This window comes from Ascidiella aspersa, chromosome 7, assembly GCF_963924565.1.
Source record: "Ascidiella aspersa chromosome 7, kaAscAspe10.2, whole genome shotgun sequence".
In the NCBI taxonomy this organism is placed as follows: Eukaryota; Metazoa; Chordata; class Ascidiacea; order Phlebobranchia; family Ascidiidae; genus Ascidiella; species Ascidiella aspersa.
Window position 1 is genome coordinate 31,305,582 of NC_139453.1, and position 14,131 is coordinate 31,319,712.

At 37.0% G+C, this 14,131-nt stretch overlaps 2 protein-coding genes across 2 annotated transcripts; both read right to left on the reverse strand.

Moving 5' to 3' along the window:
- Nucleotides 1–141: 141 nt before the first annotated feature.
- LOC146138988 (ras-related protein Rab-8B-like) lies at nt 142–2,565 on the reverse strand. The gene is made up of 6 exons (XM_083393965.1): nt 2,402–2,565; nt 2,046–2,106; nt 1,834–1,972; nt 1,580–1,669; nt 1,448–1,513; nt 142–1,064 (listed from the first exon to the last, which is right to left on the reverse strand). The coding sequence occupies exons 1-6, from the start codon at nt 2,535–2,537 to the stop codon at nt 921–923; spliced, it is 636 nt and encodes a 211-aa protein (XP_083250091.1). The 5' UTR covers nt 2,538–2,565; the 3' UTR covers nt 142–920.
- A 1,668-nt stretch (nt 2,566–4,233) lies between these two features.
- On the reverse strand, nt 4,234–6,724 carry LOC146138989 (leucine-rich repeat transmembrane protein FLRT1-like). The gene has a single exon (XM_083393515.1). It carries the CDS (start codon nt 6,139–6,141, stop codon nt 4,294–4,296), a length of 1,848 nt encoding a protein of 615 aa, XP_083249641.1. The 5' UTR covers nt 6,142–6,724; the 3' UTR covers nt 4,234–4,293.
- Between the last annotated feature and the right edge of the window lie 7,407 nt (nt 6,725–14,131).

Sequence of the window (14,131 nt, forward strand, 5' to 3'; positions counted from 1 at the left end):
TGTAATTTAACATAAATTTAAATTGATAAAGCTAAAGTATTGTAATAAGCAAGTTAACAACTGCTATAGGTTTTAAAATAGCTATTTGAAACACTGATAAATAGATGTATACTATGGCGGTACCGCATAACATCAACATCATGCACCACATATAGTGTATTTTTTTCTTTTTATAACAATATATTACCTAAAATGGTGCTTGGATATATTTTTGTTACTTCAAGGTAAACTAATTTATGATCAAGGCACACCTTGTGCGAATAATAAGCACTGCATTTTAGCTTTGGGTAATACGACCAAGCATTGAGCAAATGTTAGTAATATAATCGTGCGCTTATTAATAAAATAAATGAAGGCAAAAAAGGCAGGAAAATAATACACAACAACTTGATACTATGACAAAACAATGCACAGTTATGAGAAGATATTGTTGCGTAATATAACAATATATATGAAACTTTGTAGATAGCATCCATTATAATGCTACTGCATTTTACAAGGCACAAGAACAATATAGACTTAAAATTGCAACAGTTTCATAATTCAGCATTGTTTATTATTTGGATTTGTAATGTCTATTTAGATAAAATGTGCCAACGTATTATGTAGTAGCATTTCTTGAATTAAAAAAACAATATTTTTTGCACAAAACTGCATGTTTTGTTATGAACCGGAGAGTTGTAAACAACAATATATAAATAAACTTTAAAACTAAATTAAGTTTGCTTATTATTCACAACAATTTAACATTAAGGTCTAATCGTAAATAATACCATTTAAGTTTTTACCACAAACTGCCTTTGTTGAAAATCTCTAATTAGCCATAGTTTGGCTATTTGCATAACAGCATAATAACAATGAAGGAAGCATGTTTAGATGGACGGTTACTTCCTTTTGGACTAATTGATGGAAATATGACATCACAACAGAGTACAGAATCGGTCGAAAAAGTTTCCACCTTTTTTATCTCCTCCTGGCTTTATAGTTACGGTCGTCGTTTGATTTGTAGTAGTCGTCCTACTATCCATTTTCGACTTGATGTCTTTGGCCATTGTATAAAACGCCTGGCATATCAAAAATATAATTTGAATGATAGTTGCTACAGATTTTTTTTTAAAAGTAGTGTAATTTGAACATATGGTGATTTCTATTTAAATTTTTTTATGAAAATGATTAAATATTTATTCGAAACATTCCAAAATTGCTACCAACTTCTATAACCAGTAGGTCGCTTAGCATTTCAAAATGTTACGGTTTTCTATTAGATCAGTACGTACCAGTAGTAAAGATGCAGGTTTTATGTAACTGTTCATATTATTTTCAATTAGTTGCATTTTAAATTATTGCTAAACATGGGTTGGTATCTTATTGTGGGGAGCGGACTGAAAAAGGTTGTGAAACACTGGATTATGTGATATTTATTCCCAGGATAATTAAATTAATTTACCTCCTCCACATTTGCTGACGTCTTTGCACTTGTTTCCATGAATTTAATTCCATATTCGATTGCAAGCTGTGGCAACAAAAACAATTTAGTTTGAAGCAACAATGACCAATTGTTGTGTAACAAACAACCTACCCTCTCCCCCCTTTCCTTAGAAACTGATCTCTTTTCAACAATGTCACATTTATTTCCCAAAATCATCTTTTCAACTTCTGATGAAGCATGCTGAAAGTGGGAATACATAAATAATGTTTAAGGGAATATAATTCCACACTTTGTGCTCAAGTTAAGACAGAACACAGAATACAGCATTCAATTAATTTTTTTGAATTAAAACCACTTAAAAAGTACATATGGGTTTGTATAAACTTCTGTATTTTATTATATACCTCTTCAATATTCCTGATCCAGTTTTTAATATTTTCAAATGACTTTTCATTTGTGATGTCATACACAAGCATAATGCCCATTGCTCCTCTATAATAAGCAGTTGTTATTGTTCGAAACCTTTCTTGTCCAGCTGTGTCCCTGAAATAATTAATCGTTATGGCAATGTTTATAAAGGCAAAAACAAATTTGTAACTTGTGAGTTTTGTCTTACCATATTTGAAGTTTAACTTTCTTTCCGTCCAAATCAATGGTTCGAATTTTAAAATCGATTCCTAAAAATACAACACAACTTTATTAACATTCAATAGTGGCAGAAAATTTGGCACTGCTCTAGAATCCTACCACTTTATTTTACATTAATGCAACAAGTTGTTAATATTGAAATTGTAAGGAAGAAATAAATTTAGGGATTAATACTTGACCCACCCGAACCCAAATAGTGTCAACAATATAAAATCTTAGCACGAAAATGTGGTAGGAATTAAGACCAGCATCAAAGTGTTTAATATTCTTAAACCAAACATTTTTTTAACTAGCGGTATTTAAAATGAAAAGTAATACACTTACCTATTGTGGAAATAAATGTTGAGTTGAAATTATCCTCAGAGAATCTAAAGAGCACACATGTTTTCCCAACCCCACTATCCCCGATAAGTAACAACTTGAAAAGGTAATCATAAGTTTTACCGCCCCCACTTGACATTTTAATGTGTTTAGTAAATCATCCTAAAAAAACACCTAAAATTGATAAAATTCGCATCTTTATTAAATGTTTAAAAGCTCTAAAACAACTAAAAGGTGCAAGATTGACTAAAAATATTCAACAATAAGTTTAAGCCTAGAACAAACTTAAAATGTAACTTCTAAACGGGCCTTATCAATTTAAGTAGATCTTAATCAGTTTACAAACGATTTATGTAAACGTTTGAAAAACCTAAATATAAATTTACACACAGCGAAGAAATAAACACCATTTATAACTAAAGATGTTCTGTATAGATTAAAAGCTTAAATGTGATTTAATTACTTGATTAAATGACCCCAATAAAGCAGTTAACACTTGATTGTTTACAAAGAACAAACAAAGCAACTCGGGGAAGTTTTTGGTGGTGAACGACCACTAGTTGTCGCTATACAACAAGGTTAAAATGAATAAAAGAATCGAAATAAATTACAAACACTAGTTACTATATGTAAATTAAATAGCTATAAACAAGAAAATTATTTTACATTAGAGCTGGAATACTTGGTTTCCCTTACGAAAAATATTCCCCAATATACATTGCGAATTTATTTTTTGGAATTTTTCAAGCTTATAGGCTAATATTGTGGCAAAGCTTAAGAGCGAGAACATGGTGAATTTTACAAACATCAAATACACCTAATTATTCCATATCTTTACAATTTAAAAAAGGTATTTCCAAATAGAGACTCGAAAAATCGGTCATGGGTGTGAAATTAGTTGGTCGTTAGGTTGCGCTATAGGGTCATTAACGTTGGTAAAAGAAATAACAGTTTGCTAAGTTTGCGGCTCACTAAATTTACTTAATACTGGTTTCAAACACCTGATGTCAAACATTTATATATTTGACTCAAGTTTGCAATCGCTTGTTCAACCAATAATTCTGCTAAATTTACTAGATTTCCTTGTATTTTGGCGTGCAACAAATACGTTGTCGTTTATGTTCTTTTTGGTCGATTAACTGTGTTTAGGACAAAAGTATATTCGAAATCTGTAGACCCGTAATATTTCCCTTTGATTAGCTACATATTTTATTATATTTATAAATTTTGAATATTATCTACACGCATTCCATTATTGGAACTTTTTCTTTTTTTGCTATTCACCTTAAAATTCACCAAATGTAATTTACTGAGTCATATAGTGTTTTAGTGCTTGTTTTTCGCCACAAGTTTTATTTCTGATTCATCCTTATTTCCACAAAACAAATCAACTCTTTTAATAATAAAAATGTATTGAAGAAGCAGCTGGTCCAGCCAGCGCGCGCGCAGTGAAACAATGCCATTCATACGAAACAAAGTGTTACAAAGCGAACAATAATAAAAAGGATAAGGCATGGGTGTCTGTACTAAAACTGGCAAATAAATACTTCCATGCAGGATTAGGTAACAAGTTGTAAGCACAAAGTAACGATATTTCGTCTGCAGGAAGAATAATATTTGCTAATTTAAATTTGCAAAATTTGACAAAATTCTTGGTTTGATAGCGTGCTTAGAAAATGACTCAGTTTTGCCCAAAACATTTAAAAACGTATAAAACAGAGAGAATTTAAAAACACTCATAGCTGTGTTTTTTAAATAAACGCCCTCTACATGATAACTTCACCAATAGCCTTAAGTTATACTTTTAAAAATAAGAAAAACACAAAAATATTCTCTGTGCAAAGAAAGTACAGACAGCCATGTTTAAATAACGCAACAATAAAAATATATTTGAACTAAACCATCATCCCAGAAGAACTTAACGGCACGTTTGTGATGTCAGGGGATAAAAATTGTTCTGCCGGTGACGTCAGATGTTCGTAGATGTGATGACTCGTTCGTGACGTCATAGTCCCGGTCCCGGTGTGAACAGTCGATGTCGTTTCGTCGTGGCTGTCGCTATAGCAACTGTCGCTCGCCTGTATGACGTCATTTGGTTGATGACGCACCATGAGTGTGACGTCAAACTCCTTGTTTGCGTTGTCATGCATGAACGAGGGCAGATAGTGCTGTGGAATGGACTGCGCATGCGTGTAACTAGTGGAGCGTGACTTCTTCACTTGGATTCTCCAAACAACGACAAGAACCACACCCGCCACCACTAGGAGCGCTAGAACCCCGCCCATCACGTAAACCCACAACGGGAGCGATGACGTCACTACTTGCGAGTCTGACGTGGTCGTGACGACCGACAGCGTGGTGACGTCATCGCACTGCTCGATGCCGATCTTGTCGGGATGCTGGTATGACGTCACAATGCAAATTGCGTATCTCGTTTCCGGCGCGAGTCGCCCTATGTGCGTGGCGACACCTGGTGGCAGCGGGAGGATCGTGTAATCGACCATCCACATGGAGGCGGTAGAGAGGCCGCTCTTGCTTGTGACGTCACAGCTCTGACACGACATCTCGCCGAACATGACGGAGAATGTGACGTAGGGAGGCTCTGACGCGGTGCTTGCGTCATACACGATTGTGACATCATTGGTTGTGACGTCACGCGTTTCGAACTTGTAAGCGGAGTGTGTGCACTGAAGCGCTTCGACGTCGATGTTGTAGAGTGTGACGTCACTGAAGGCGGGCGGTGACGCGCATCTGACGTTGTTACCGTTAGCGACGGTTGCCATGGTGAACCAGGACTTGAGGTAGATGAGGTTGCAATCGCATCTCCATGGATTGTCGTGGATGGAGACTGAGGAGGTCCTTGGGATGTTGGAGAAGGAATTCCTCTCGACACTCCTCAACAAGTTGGATGAGAGGTCAAGGGTCAGCAGGTCGGGGAAGCCCCTCAGGGAGCCGTGCGGGGAATCCCCCAGCAAGCTGCTCTGAGCGAATATGAACTGGATCCTGTTGTTTGAGAGCAGTAGGTCGGTGATGTTGGTGGGGAGGTGAGGAGGGATGTTCTCGAGGAGGTTGTGGCTCACATCGAGGGTCCGGAGCTTGCGGAGACGCAACATCCCGTGGATCGATCCAACCTTGAGTTGGTTGAAGCTTAGATCGAGAGTAACGAGGTCGGAATCCTCAGGGAACGAATCATCAGGGATGTTGCTGATCATGTTGTGCTCCAACCTCAAACTCTTCAGGTTGCCAGGGATACGACGCGGCAGTGACGTCAGGCGATTGTTGGAAAGGTCAAGGTGCTCAAGGTCACTCGCCAGCTCGAATGACGTCTGGGAAATCCCCTCATCTGAGAGGTTATTGTCCTCCACGTGGAGTGCTTGGAGCCGATCCAACCCACGGAGCGCGTCCTTGCCAACGTACTTGAGGTTGTTGTTGCTAAGCGATATGTACGTCAGAGTGTTGGGCAGGTTTTTGGGGAATGACGTCAGGAGGTTGTCGTGCAGCTCGAGCCGCTCAAGCGTGACGAGCTTGGCCAATCCGCGCTCGAGAGAAGGCGAGTTGGAAATCTTGTTCCCGTACAGTACAAGCACCCTCGTGTCGCTCGGTATCCAAAGCGGCAGGGTCGTGAGGTTCTTCTCCTGGCAGTAAACCCTCCCCGGGATGCAGCGGCACTCTCGCGGGCACCCCTGTGACGTCATAATCGATGCGAGCGCGACGGCGACGAACAGAAGCAATTGTCGCGTCATGGCAACAATAGGTGTTTGTTTTTATTGTTTGTTGTGATAAATAATTTCTATAAAGGAGAGAGTAAATAGTTAAAGAAAATAAATATTGGTTTTCCACTAAAGGACAAATTTGTTATGTTCTTACAAATTTAATTCATATTTTCTTTTCCTCTGGCCTTTCTAATCGTGATTTTGAAACTTATATTAAAACTGAAATAAAAATAAAGCGACCAAGTATGCATCAGCTGATCAGATATTCCATAAGAGCAAATATATATTCATTTGTCTTGAAATTTGCGTTTTTAGCGTCACAACATTACAACATATATTCAGGATAAATTCTTAACTAAGTCTCATCCAGTAAGCGGATGAAACTGGTTTCGTTTTAAACTTCAGATGCTTTCAACATAAATCCGACAAAGACAATTCAGTGAACCGTGTCAAAACATATCTAACACCTTCTTTCCTGTACGTTTGAAATGAAAGAGAACTTGCGAAAGTAAAAGGAAACCACAGATGTCACTTAAAAACATGTTTTGAAAACACCACTTTGTTCAACTCCATAACATATGCGGAATGTGTTGCACCTTTAAAGTTTTTAAAAATTAAAGTGTTTTTTCTCAATAAATCAAAGAGTCATAGCTTGAGCACCGCTTCGAACAGGTGCGCTTCCCAAGCTATCAATAAATTTTAGAACTTTTATCGTCGGTATTAAGTGTTCTGTTGGAGGGCAAGATTCTGTTGTGAAACTCATACCTAGCTAAAATAAAGAGTTGTATATTTTGGGCAAACATCCAGGAGCCAAATATATAACGTATTTACATGATTAAGTTAAGTTAAAGCACTATCTTTTTTATCTTTCAAGTGTCAGATACTAACTTTTAAATTCTACCTGCAATATCGTTATCAGCCAACTACAAAATCAGTTTAGGTTGAAGCAACTAGCAAAGCACACAACTTTACAATTTCAACAGCAACCTAGTTTTTAAACCACAACTCCACTCGAGGCGCTTTACATCACAAAATACTCCGAAAAAACAGAGGCTAATTTCAACTATAAACAACAGTTTAAAGATCCTACACATACAACCAACCTAATAAACAACCGGAATATTAAAAAGTGCTAATTGCATCACAACTTCTACCAAGAGTCACTTTAATTTTTAAAACCAACTATCCTAACCAGAACTTGCCTTTGTGCGGAAAGCAATACATGAACAATTAACAACTTTAAAAGCACGGTCCGATTTATAAAACATCAATATAACCAACCGCAATAATATAAAGCGCACATCTCAGCTAAACTAAATTGACTAATAGCACTTTCTCAGCCGCAAATCGCAGACAAGACTGGAAGCTTAAAGCCTTGATTGAGATTCCCAGGCGAGAAGCACGGAGCGACTATTAGAAGCTGCTGTGCTTATCGATTAATATCCACGTGTTTTTGACACCGATCTATAAAACCACGCAACGTTGAGAGGCAAGCAATGTACGAGCATGTCAGCAGTTATTGAACCGCTCTTCTGTCTTTTAAACTAATGAATCTTCTCATGCGTCTCGTAAATTAAAAAGTTGAACAGACCAAAGATGCCCTTTTTAGAATTATTGTCATTTGCAAAAGGTGAAAGAGTTTATTTTTATATTGCTGTATTTGTCAGAGCTATTCAGCAAATCACCGTATTTTAGCCCAAAAAAATTAAATCAAATTTTAAAACGAATGGTCTATAATTCATTGCCGCCTAATATCACTAAATATATATCCTAATATAAAACATACACCCTTCCTAAAGCCATAAGGTGTATTGCGACAACTGTGTTTATTTCCCGAATTTCCCGTTAAAAAGCACCCGTAAATTTTACATTAACTTCATGGACTTTATTCAATAATAAGTCCCACTTCCGCAGTGTGAGGTTGTAATTTGCCGAGCTGCTCTCAACTGTGGAAACCTCAGCTTGTTCAATGAACCGAACAAGGTGTGATCTTACAACGAGCGCATGTGTGCTTTAGCATCTTGTGGTTTTAACACGATTCACAACTTGAAACTAGGGCGCTATGGGATTCTGTGTGACATTATTGCAACACATCCCAGTTGTTTACTAACTATAAGGTTTTTCAAACATTTTTGAGACTTTAATATTGTAAGAAACACCAAACGAAAGTTTATTTTAATGCATTAAAATGAACAACACAACAACAATTTATTTACTTTTAGTTTCTCATAGTGCGATATCGGAGTCTGCTTGGATTGGCACCAAATTGAAATTCGGCTGTAATGTACTTAGTAGCAATAGGCCCACGCAATTACAATCCTATTATTACTGAACGAAATCTTATTATTACTATACAACAATTAATAAAAACACGATATGTAAGATTTAAACTGATGTCTTGCTTTATAAAATAAAAGCTAATTACACCCATTGTGTTAAACTATAGTGGTTTCATCTGGGGTTTCATGGAACAATTGTCAAAATATATATTTTTTGCAAAACTTCAGGCAATCTTTCACGAAACAAACACCAGTTGACAATCATTGCTCTACTTTATAGTACAAACAGAAGACTTTGAAAAATCTAAAACCTTACTCTTTTATGGTCAGAAAGTAGTTTTGCAAATTAATACGTCGTTCTACTCAGGACTTTCATACAATACGTCATTATATGTGCTTAACCTAAATTTAACAGTCTTTACACAAAGTTGTAATTCGTCGCCAATCCACGCTTATTTGTTGGTTTTGAGTGAGCGACCTACAAAGTAATTTACGAGAGTGAGTAACTTTCTAGCCTGACGTTTTTATGAGTAAGTTTGCGTACAAACTGCACGGAGATAAGAGCAACTTAACGCTTGAACGAGTTTCTTCACAAATTCGATCAAGAGACTGGTTTAGTCACGATGATGTTTTGACTGGACTCGAGTCCAAATAAGATCGCGCTAATAGCGAAATCACTTTATGACGTCACATTCAACATCGAACATTCTTGTTTTAGCGAGTTTTTGATGAACTTTTTTTTCTTTTCATTTAAATCCAAGGCGGCAATTTAATCAAATTACAAATATAAACGCTTTTTTATTTTTTAAACTCCAAATTAGGGGCCACCTTCAAAAACAAGATGCTGCATGCAATAAGGTACTTACTAGTGCTACTGTGCCTAAGACAAGTTCTTTAAAAATTAGTTCCCAATTAAACGCTTATACGGTCAAGAAACCTTATTATCAGTCCTCGCCTAACTATTACATTAACCACATTCCAATCAGTCTAATTAAAAGCAATCTTTCCACTAAAAGAGCCGTGTCTCTTTTACCAGAATCCAGTAACTTCTAATTTAAGCGGAACTAAATATTTCGCACGAGGCCACTTCTAGTAAAGAAGATATTACGAGCCATTGGCTTGTTTTTACCAACTACAAACCCCGGTCTACACGAAGCTAATAGTCCCATACCCCAGCATACGTTAAAACGCAAGCTCTGTTGCTGTATTCATAAGCTTGACTGCTTTTGCTGCTTTTAAACTACAGTTTTGCCGCCTTGTCCTGGTTTCCCAGGTTTTGAAAATAGGTCGTTTTTACTAAAAGCAAGGCGACGATTTAACTTTTCACAAAACAAGTAAAGTCGAAAGGTTATTTTGAATGGAATTAAGTAATTTTCGTGACATGCTTAATAACTTTTGAATTAACTGTTTAACAAGTTTTGTTTAAAAGGAAATAAGTTATACATGAACACACGACAAATAAGAGAACTTTTGCATTTCCGTCACAATTTGACTAAGTTTTGCAAAGAGTCAAACTGTTTAATTCCAAGACATTATTTATGATCGACCATATTCTCTCAACTTCATTATATTGCGTTCGACTTGGCATTATTACCAAAACAAAGCCCATTGTCTGCTCACAGTGAGCCCTAATTCAAAGCACGCACAGAAACTGAACAGAGCTTTGCTGTTTTAGCGAGAGACAAAATAAACCTCTTAAAATTTAACGACCATTCCCGGCCCAACCATAACCAACAGTAGCTGCCGTTTGGCCTATAGCGTGTGAGATTGAAGCATTTGGAACTGGTGGATTGTTTGGATAACTAGACCTAGGTGCAGTAGCGAAACTATAAATCATAAAAAACGCCGTTCTTTCTTAAATGTGCTAAATGCTTTGGTTCATGCGGTAATTGCAAGGTATTTTATAAAAGCTTAAACGTTACGCCATTTTTATTTTTTAGCTTCTTCCTGTTTTGTCTTATCGACAGCCGCATTAAAAACAGCTCAATAGATTCACTAGTTTACTAATAACAACCACGATAAATAAATATTCTCACATTAAAACACGTTTTTCGTTTCCTGTGTTCGCGTCTATAGGCTTGGGTTATTAAATAAATTCTGAAAGGCGCATCTATAAAATAACCTTTTAAAACACCGAATTTAAATGAAAAAATTACGCACCACCGCGTAAATGTCACCAGCAATTTATCATTTAAACACAAGACAACGGATGGTATTTAACATGTTAAAGCGCGTACAACGGTGGTTTCCAAGCAACATGTTTTCACCGCTGGTCACTTCTCCCATGTCTAGTTAAGGTTTGTCAGCAAGTTGTAATAACCTCAACCTCCCACAAAGTGACCCAACATTTTCAGACGATTATTCACCGCGGGATGAACCGTTGTGAACCAAACAAACCCCTAATTCCTACAAACTTTTACAAATATCTTCGTTGTTTTGAATTGAATTTATATTTAGGACCATAAAACGACCAAGGTGATTTTACGCATCACACAAGCACGGTATTACTGTGCGTTCCGTTTTGCGTAATTCTAACAAACTTTAAGCAAACTAGGATTTTACAAATAAATCCGTAATTTCAAAACTTATATAAACTTTTAAACGCAGTAAAACACTCCAGAACGACTTTTACGTGATTTACTAACTTTTCCTGATGACCAGCTAAGGCAGACTTCATATATTTGTGCAATTATTTTACCGACTGTCTGTTCATGACCCTGACAAGTTCCATTAACATCGAGCGAACAAAGTATTGCGCCACAATCGAGACGCTCGTTCACTTCGATCGATAAAAAACTCTTTACAATCGAGAGAAAGTGATGATTCGAAAAGTCACTTCAACTTTGAAGATTCCGACTCAACAAATCACAAAACTAAACGCGTTTGAAATAAAGAATTTAAACTGGAATCTCCACTAAATATCTAATCTCTACAACATCACATTTTCTAATTATAAAACTTTCTTCTGTCCACCCTTTGTGATGTAATGAATGGGCTTCTCGCGACCAGCAACTGTCGAGGCAGCTGAAGTCGACTGGCCCACTTCACCCTTCTCTGTATCGTCACACCGCGCGATTGTTATCGCCATAATAGCTCCTTTTTTCCCCCGCGCCGCCATTTTGCCGACTCTGTGCAAACATCGCGTGAAAAAACGCGGCGTTTAAGGCAGAGGCCTAATTGCTCGCACAATTTTACGCTCGTCTTAATATTGTCAGACGCCTGCCACACGGATAATACATCATACTGTGACGTCACAAATGCTTTGCGAACTCAGTTGCCATCCTATTTGTGACGTCATATGTATTTTGCTCGGAATTGTAGTTTTTTTCGCAAAAAATAAAAAACGCTCTGCAGAAATGCGTTCTACAAAAATCAAAGCACGAACTTTTGCTAAAACTTTATTAAAGCCAAAAACTTATTTTTGCTCAAATGAAATTGCAACTGTTCAATAAGTTTGCACTGAACGTTTTTAAGTTGTTACTTTCAAACAAATGTAATTCAATTTATACAAAGCACAAACTTTGTTAGTTGTGTGTTGCACCAAATTAAATAATCATTGTCAATTTTAAAAGGCCGATTTTTTGTTTCCTATACCAGGAAACTTGTCCGTTTATCAACAGCTTTATAAATGCATATGTTCAGCAACTTTGCAAGGAACATATTTCATGTAGTTTGGCGCCCAACCTATTGTGACGTCACAACAATTGCCTCAACTGCAATAATGCCCATTTTTCGATCGGCCCGCTTATTGGATACCGGGATTTGTTCACTCAAGCGTGAAATACGACGAGGGTTCACGCAGCGCTCATTGGATATAACCACTCCCCGTTGAACAATGGGAAGCGGTTCGATTAAGTGTGACGTAATAATCACTTGCAGATGTCTCTGGTGTTGTGACGCAATAATGCAGGGACCGATTTCTCCAAGTGATAACAATTATCTCTTGCACGTGCCGCCATTGTGATGTAACAGCTACGGCATTGTGACGTCACAGCGGCGTGGATTGAGTTTAAACAAACAGTTTGACGCGAGAATTTCAGCCGCGAATTATTGGATTTGTATCGCGGCGAATTAATGCGACTTTCCGGCTCAAAAGCGCGATTTATTTCCCAACAAATTTGCTTCTGCTGTTGGATGTTCAAGGCTTAATTTCACTTATGGGTCGTTTCCGTATTAACAAGATCAAAAGCACGTGATAGCGATGCATTATGAGGTCATAAAGCTTCCTGATTAAAATATATGGCGTCTTAGGAATTATTCCCAAATGTATTGGTGATTGTTTGATGCGCTTCTTGGAATCTTGCGAATCGATAAACGCATTAATGTCGATGCAATCATGCATTTAGGTCGAATGTTCGATTTTGTGGATGAATACATTAATCAACCACCTTGGGCTTCATCAATATTACAACATAATAATAGAAATGGTTCTTCTGGTGCAAACGAAATTATAAACCGACGTTTCGTCAGCAGATACCAGCTTAATCGAACAATTTTGCGTTTTAGGTTTGAACTGCCTTCGCAGGCAACTTACCTACGGCGGTAAACAATATTCTATCATTTTTAAGTAAGTGATATGTGGTTAATCACAACTACCTGTTGCAACTGAAGTGTCACCCCTTAATTACCTTTAGAAGCAAAAATACCTGAGTCTATTGCATTAGCCCTCCATCACATTCTAACGTAAATGATCACAACTACTTACATTTGTTTGAAAATAATTTATTTGTGTAATTCAGAAAAATTAACTTTGTTTACACCAGAATATCAATTGCTATCTATTAATGATGTCTGGTGGTGGTAATTCCATCACTACACAATGTATAGCAAGATATCGGGGAATGTAGTCGCTTCTATGTCCATATGTTGTTATGTTTCGTAAAAGTTCTGGTAATATACTTGAATTCTATTCTAAAAATTCTGCGCCAAGAAATTTCGTATACGCAACTTAAAAAAAAAATTTACTCAAAAATTAAAAATAAAACCTTGGCAACGAAACAAGTTTCATTTTCGAAATTGCTTTATTCAACGGTTTACCGGAGATTTCGTTTACCTTATATTGAACATTTTTATTGCGACCTTCCATGTGACAAACGCTTTTTCGTCCGGATCAATTTCATCGCGATTTCAGCTCCGCTGTAAGTGATTTGTCACGCCACAAAGGCGTGAAACGCTTCGATTATGCACAACAATTGATTGACAATCGAAAGTTGAGGGGCGTGCCACAAATATGCCATTGTTTACGCACAATGGGGCGATGTCGACATAATCCAGATCGCGCGCAATACAAGAATATTTTCGAACAAGAATCGCGCCAACAATTGTGCAGGGATTATGACATCACAGTTAAATAAGCTGCTTGGTTTTAGAAGAGCATCCATTGTTAGAAAGCGTCGATATTTTAAACACGGCGATCTGAGCGACTTCTAAAGCGACAAGTTCAACTCGTTTCGACAAAACCAAGTTTCTGACGATGTTGACTTTAATTTGATTGAACGTGTGAAACAAATTGCGCTTTTCACAAAAATGTGGGAAATATTTGCACGCGCTACGATTTTGCCTTAAAGTCACGTTTTAAAAACAGTCGGCACTATATGTTGGTTTGGGAAACATTAGTGTTATTTTAAAGTAAATTAGTTACCTAGATCGTTTTCTAAATTTTCAACTGCCCTTTATAATACTATGTGCTTCCACAAAAAATCAGCGAATTTATCGGCCACAAGAGCCAGACCTTATTAAAA

Coding starts and splice junctions, on each gene's coding strand:
- LOC146138988 (XM_083393965.1), bottom strand. CDS start 2,537: ATGTCAAGTGGGGGCGGTAAAACTTATGATTACCTTTTCAAGTTGTTA. Junction 2,107..2,401: donor AACATTTATTTCCACAATAG/GTAAGTGTATTA, acceptor TTGTATTTTTAG/GAATCGATTTTAAAATTCGA. Junction 1,670..1,833: donor GGATCAGGAATATTGAAGAG/GTATATAATAAA, acceptor TCCCACTTTCAG/CATGCTTCATCAGAAGTTGA.
- LOC146138989 (XM_083393515.1), bottom strand. CDS start 6,141: ATGACGCGACAATTGCTTCTGTTCGTCGCCGTCGCGCTCGCATCGATT.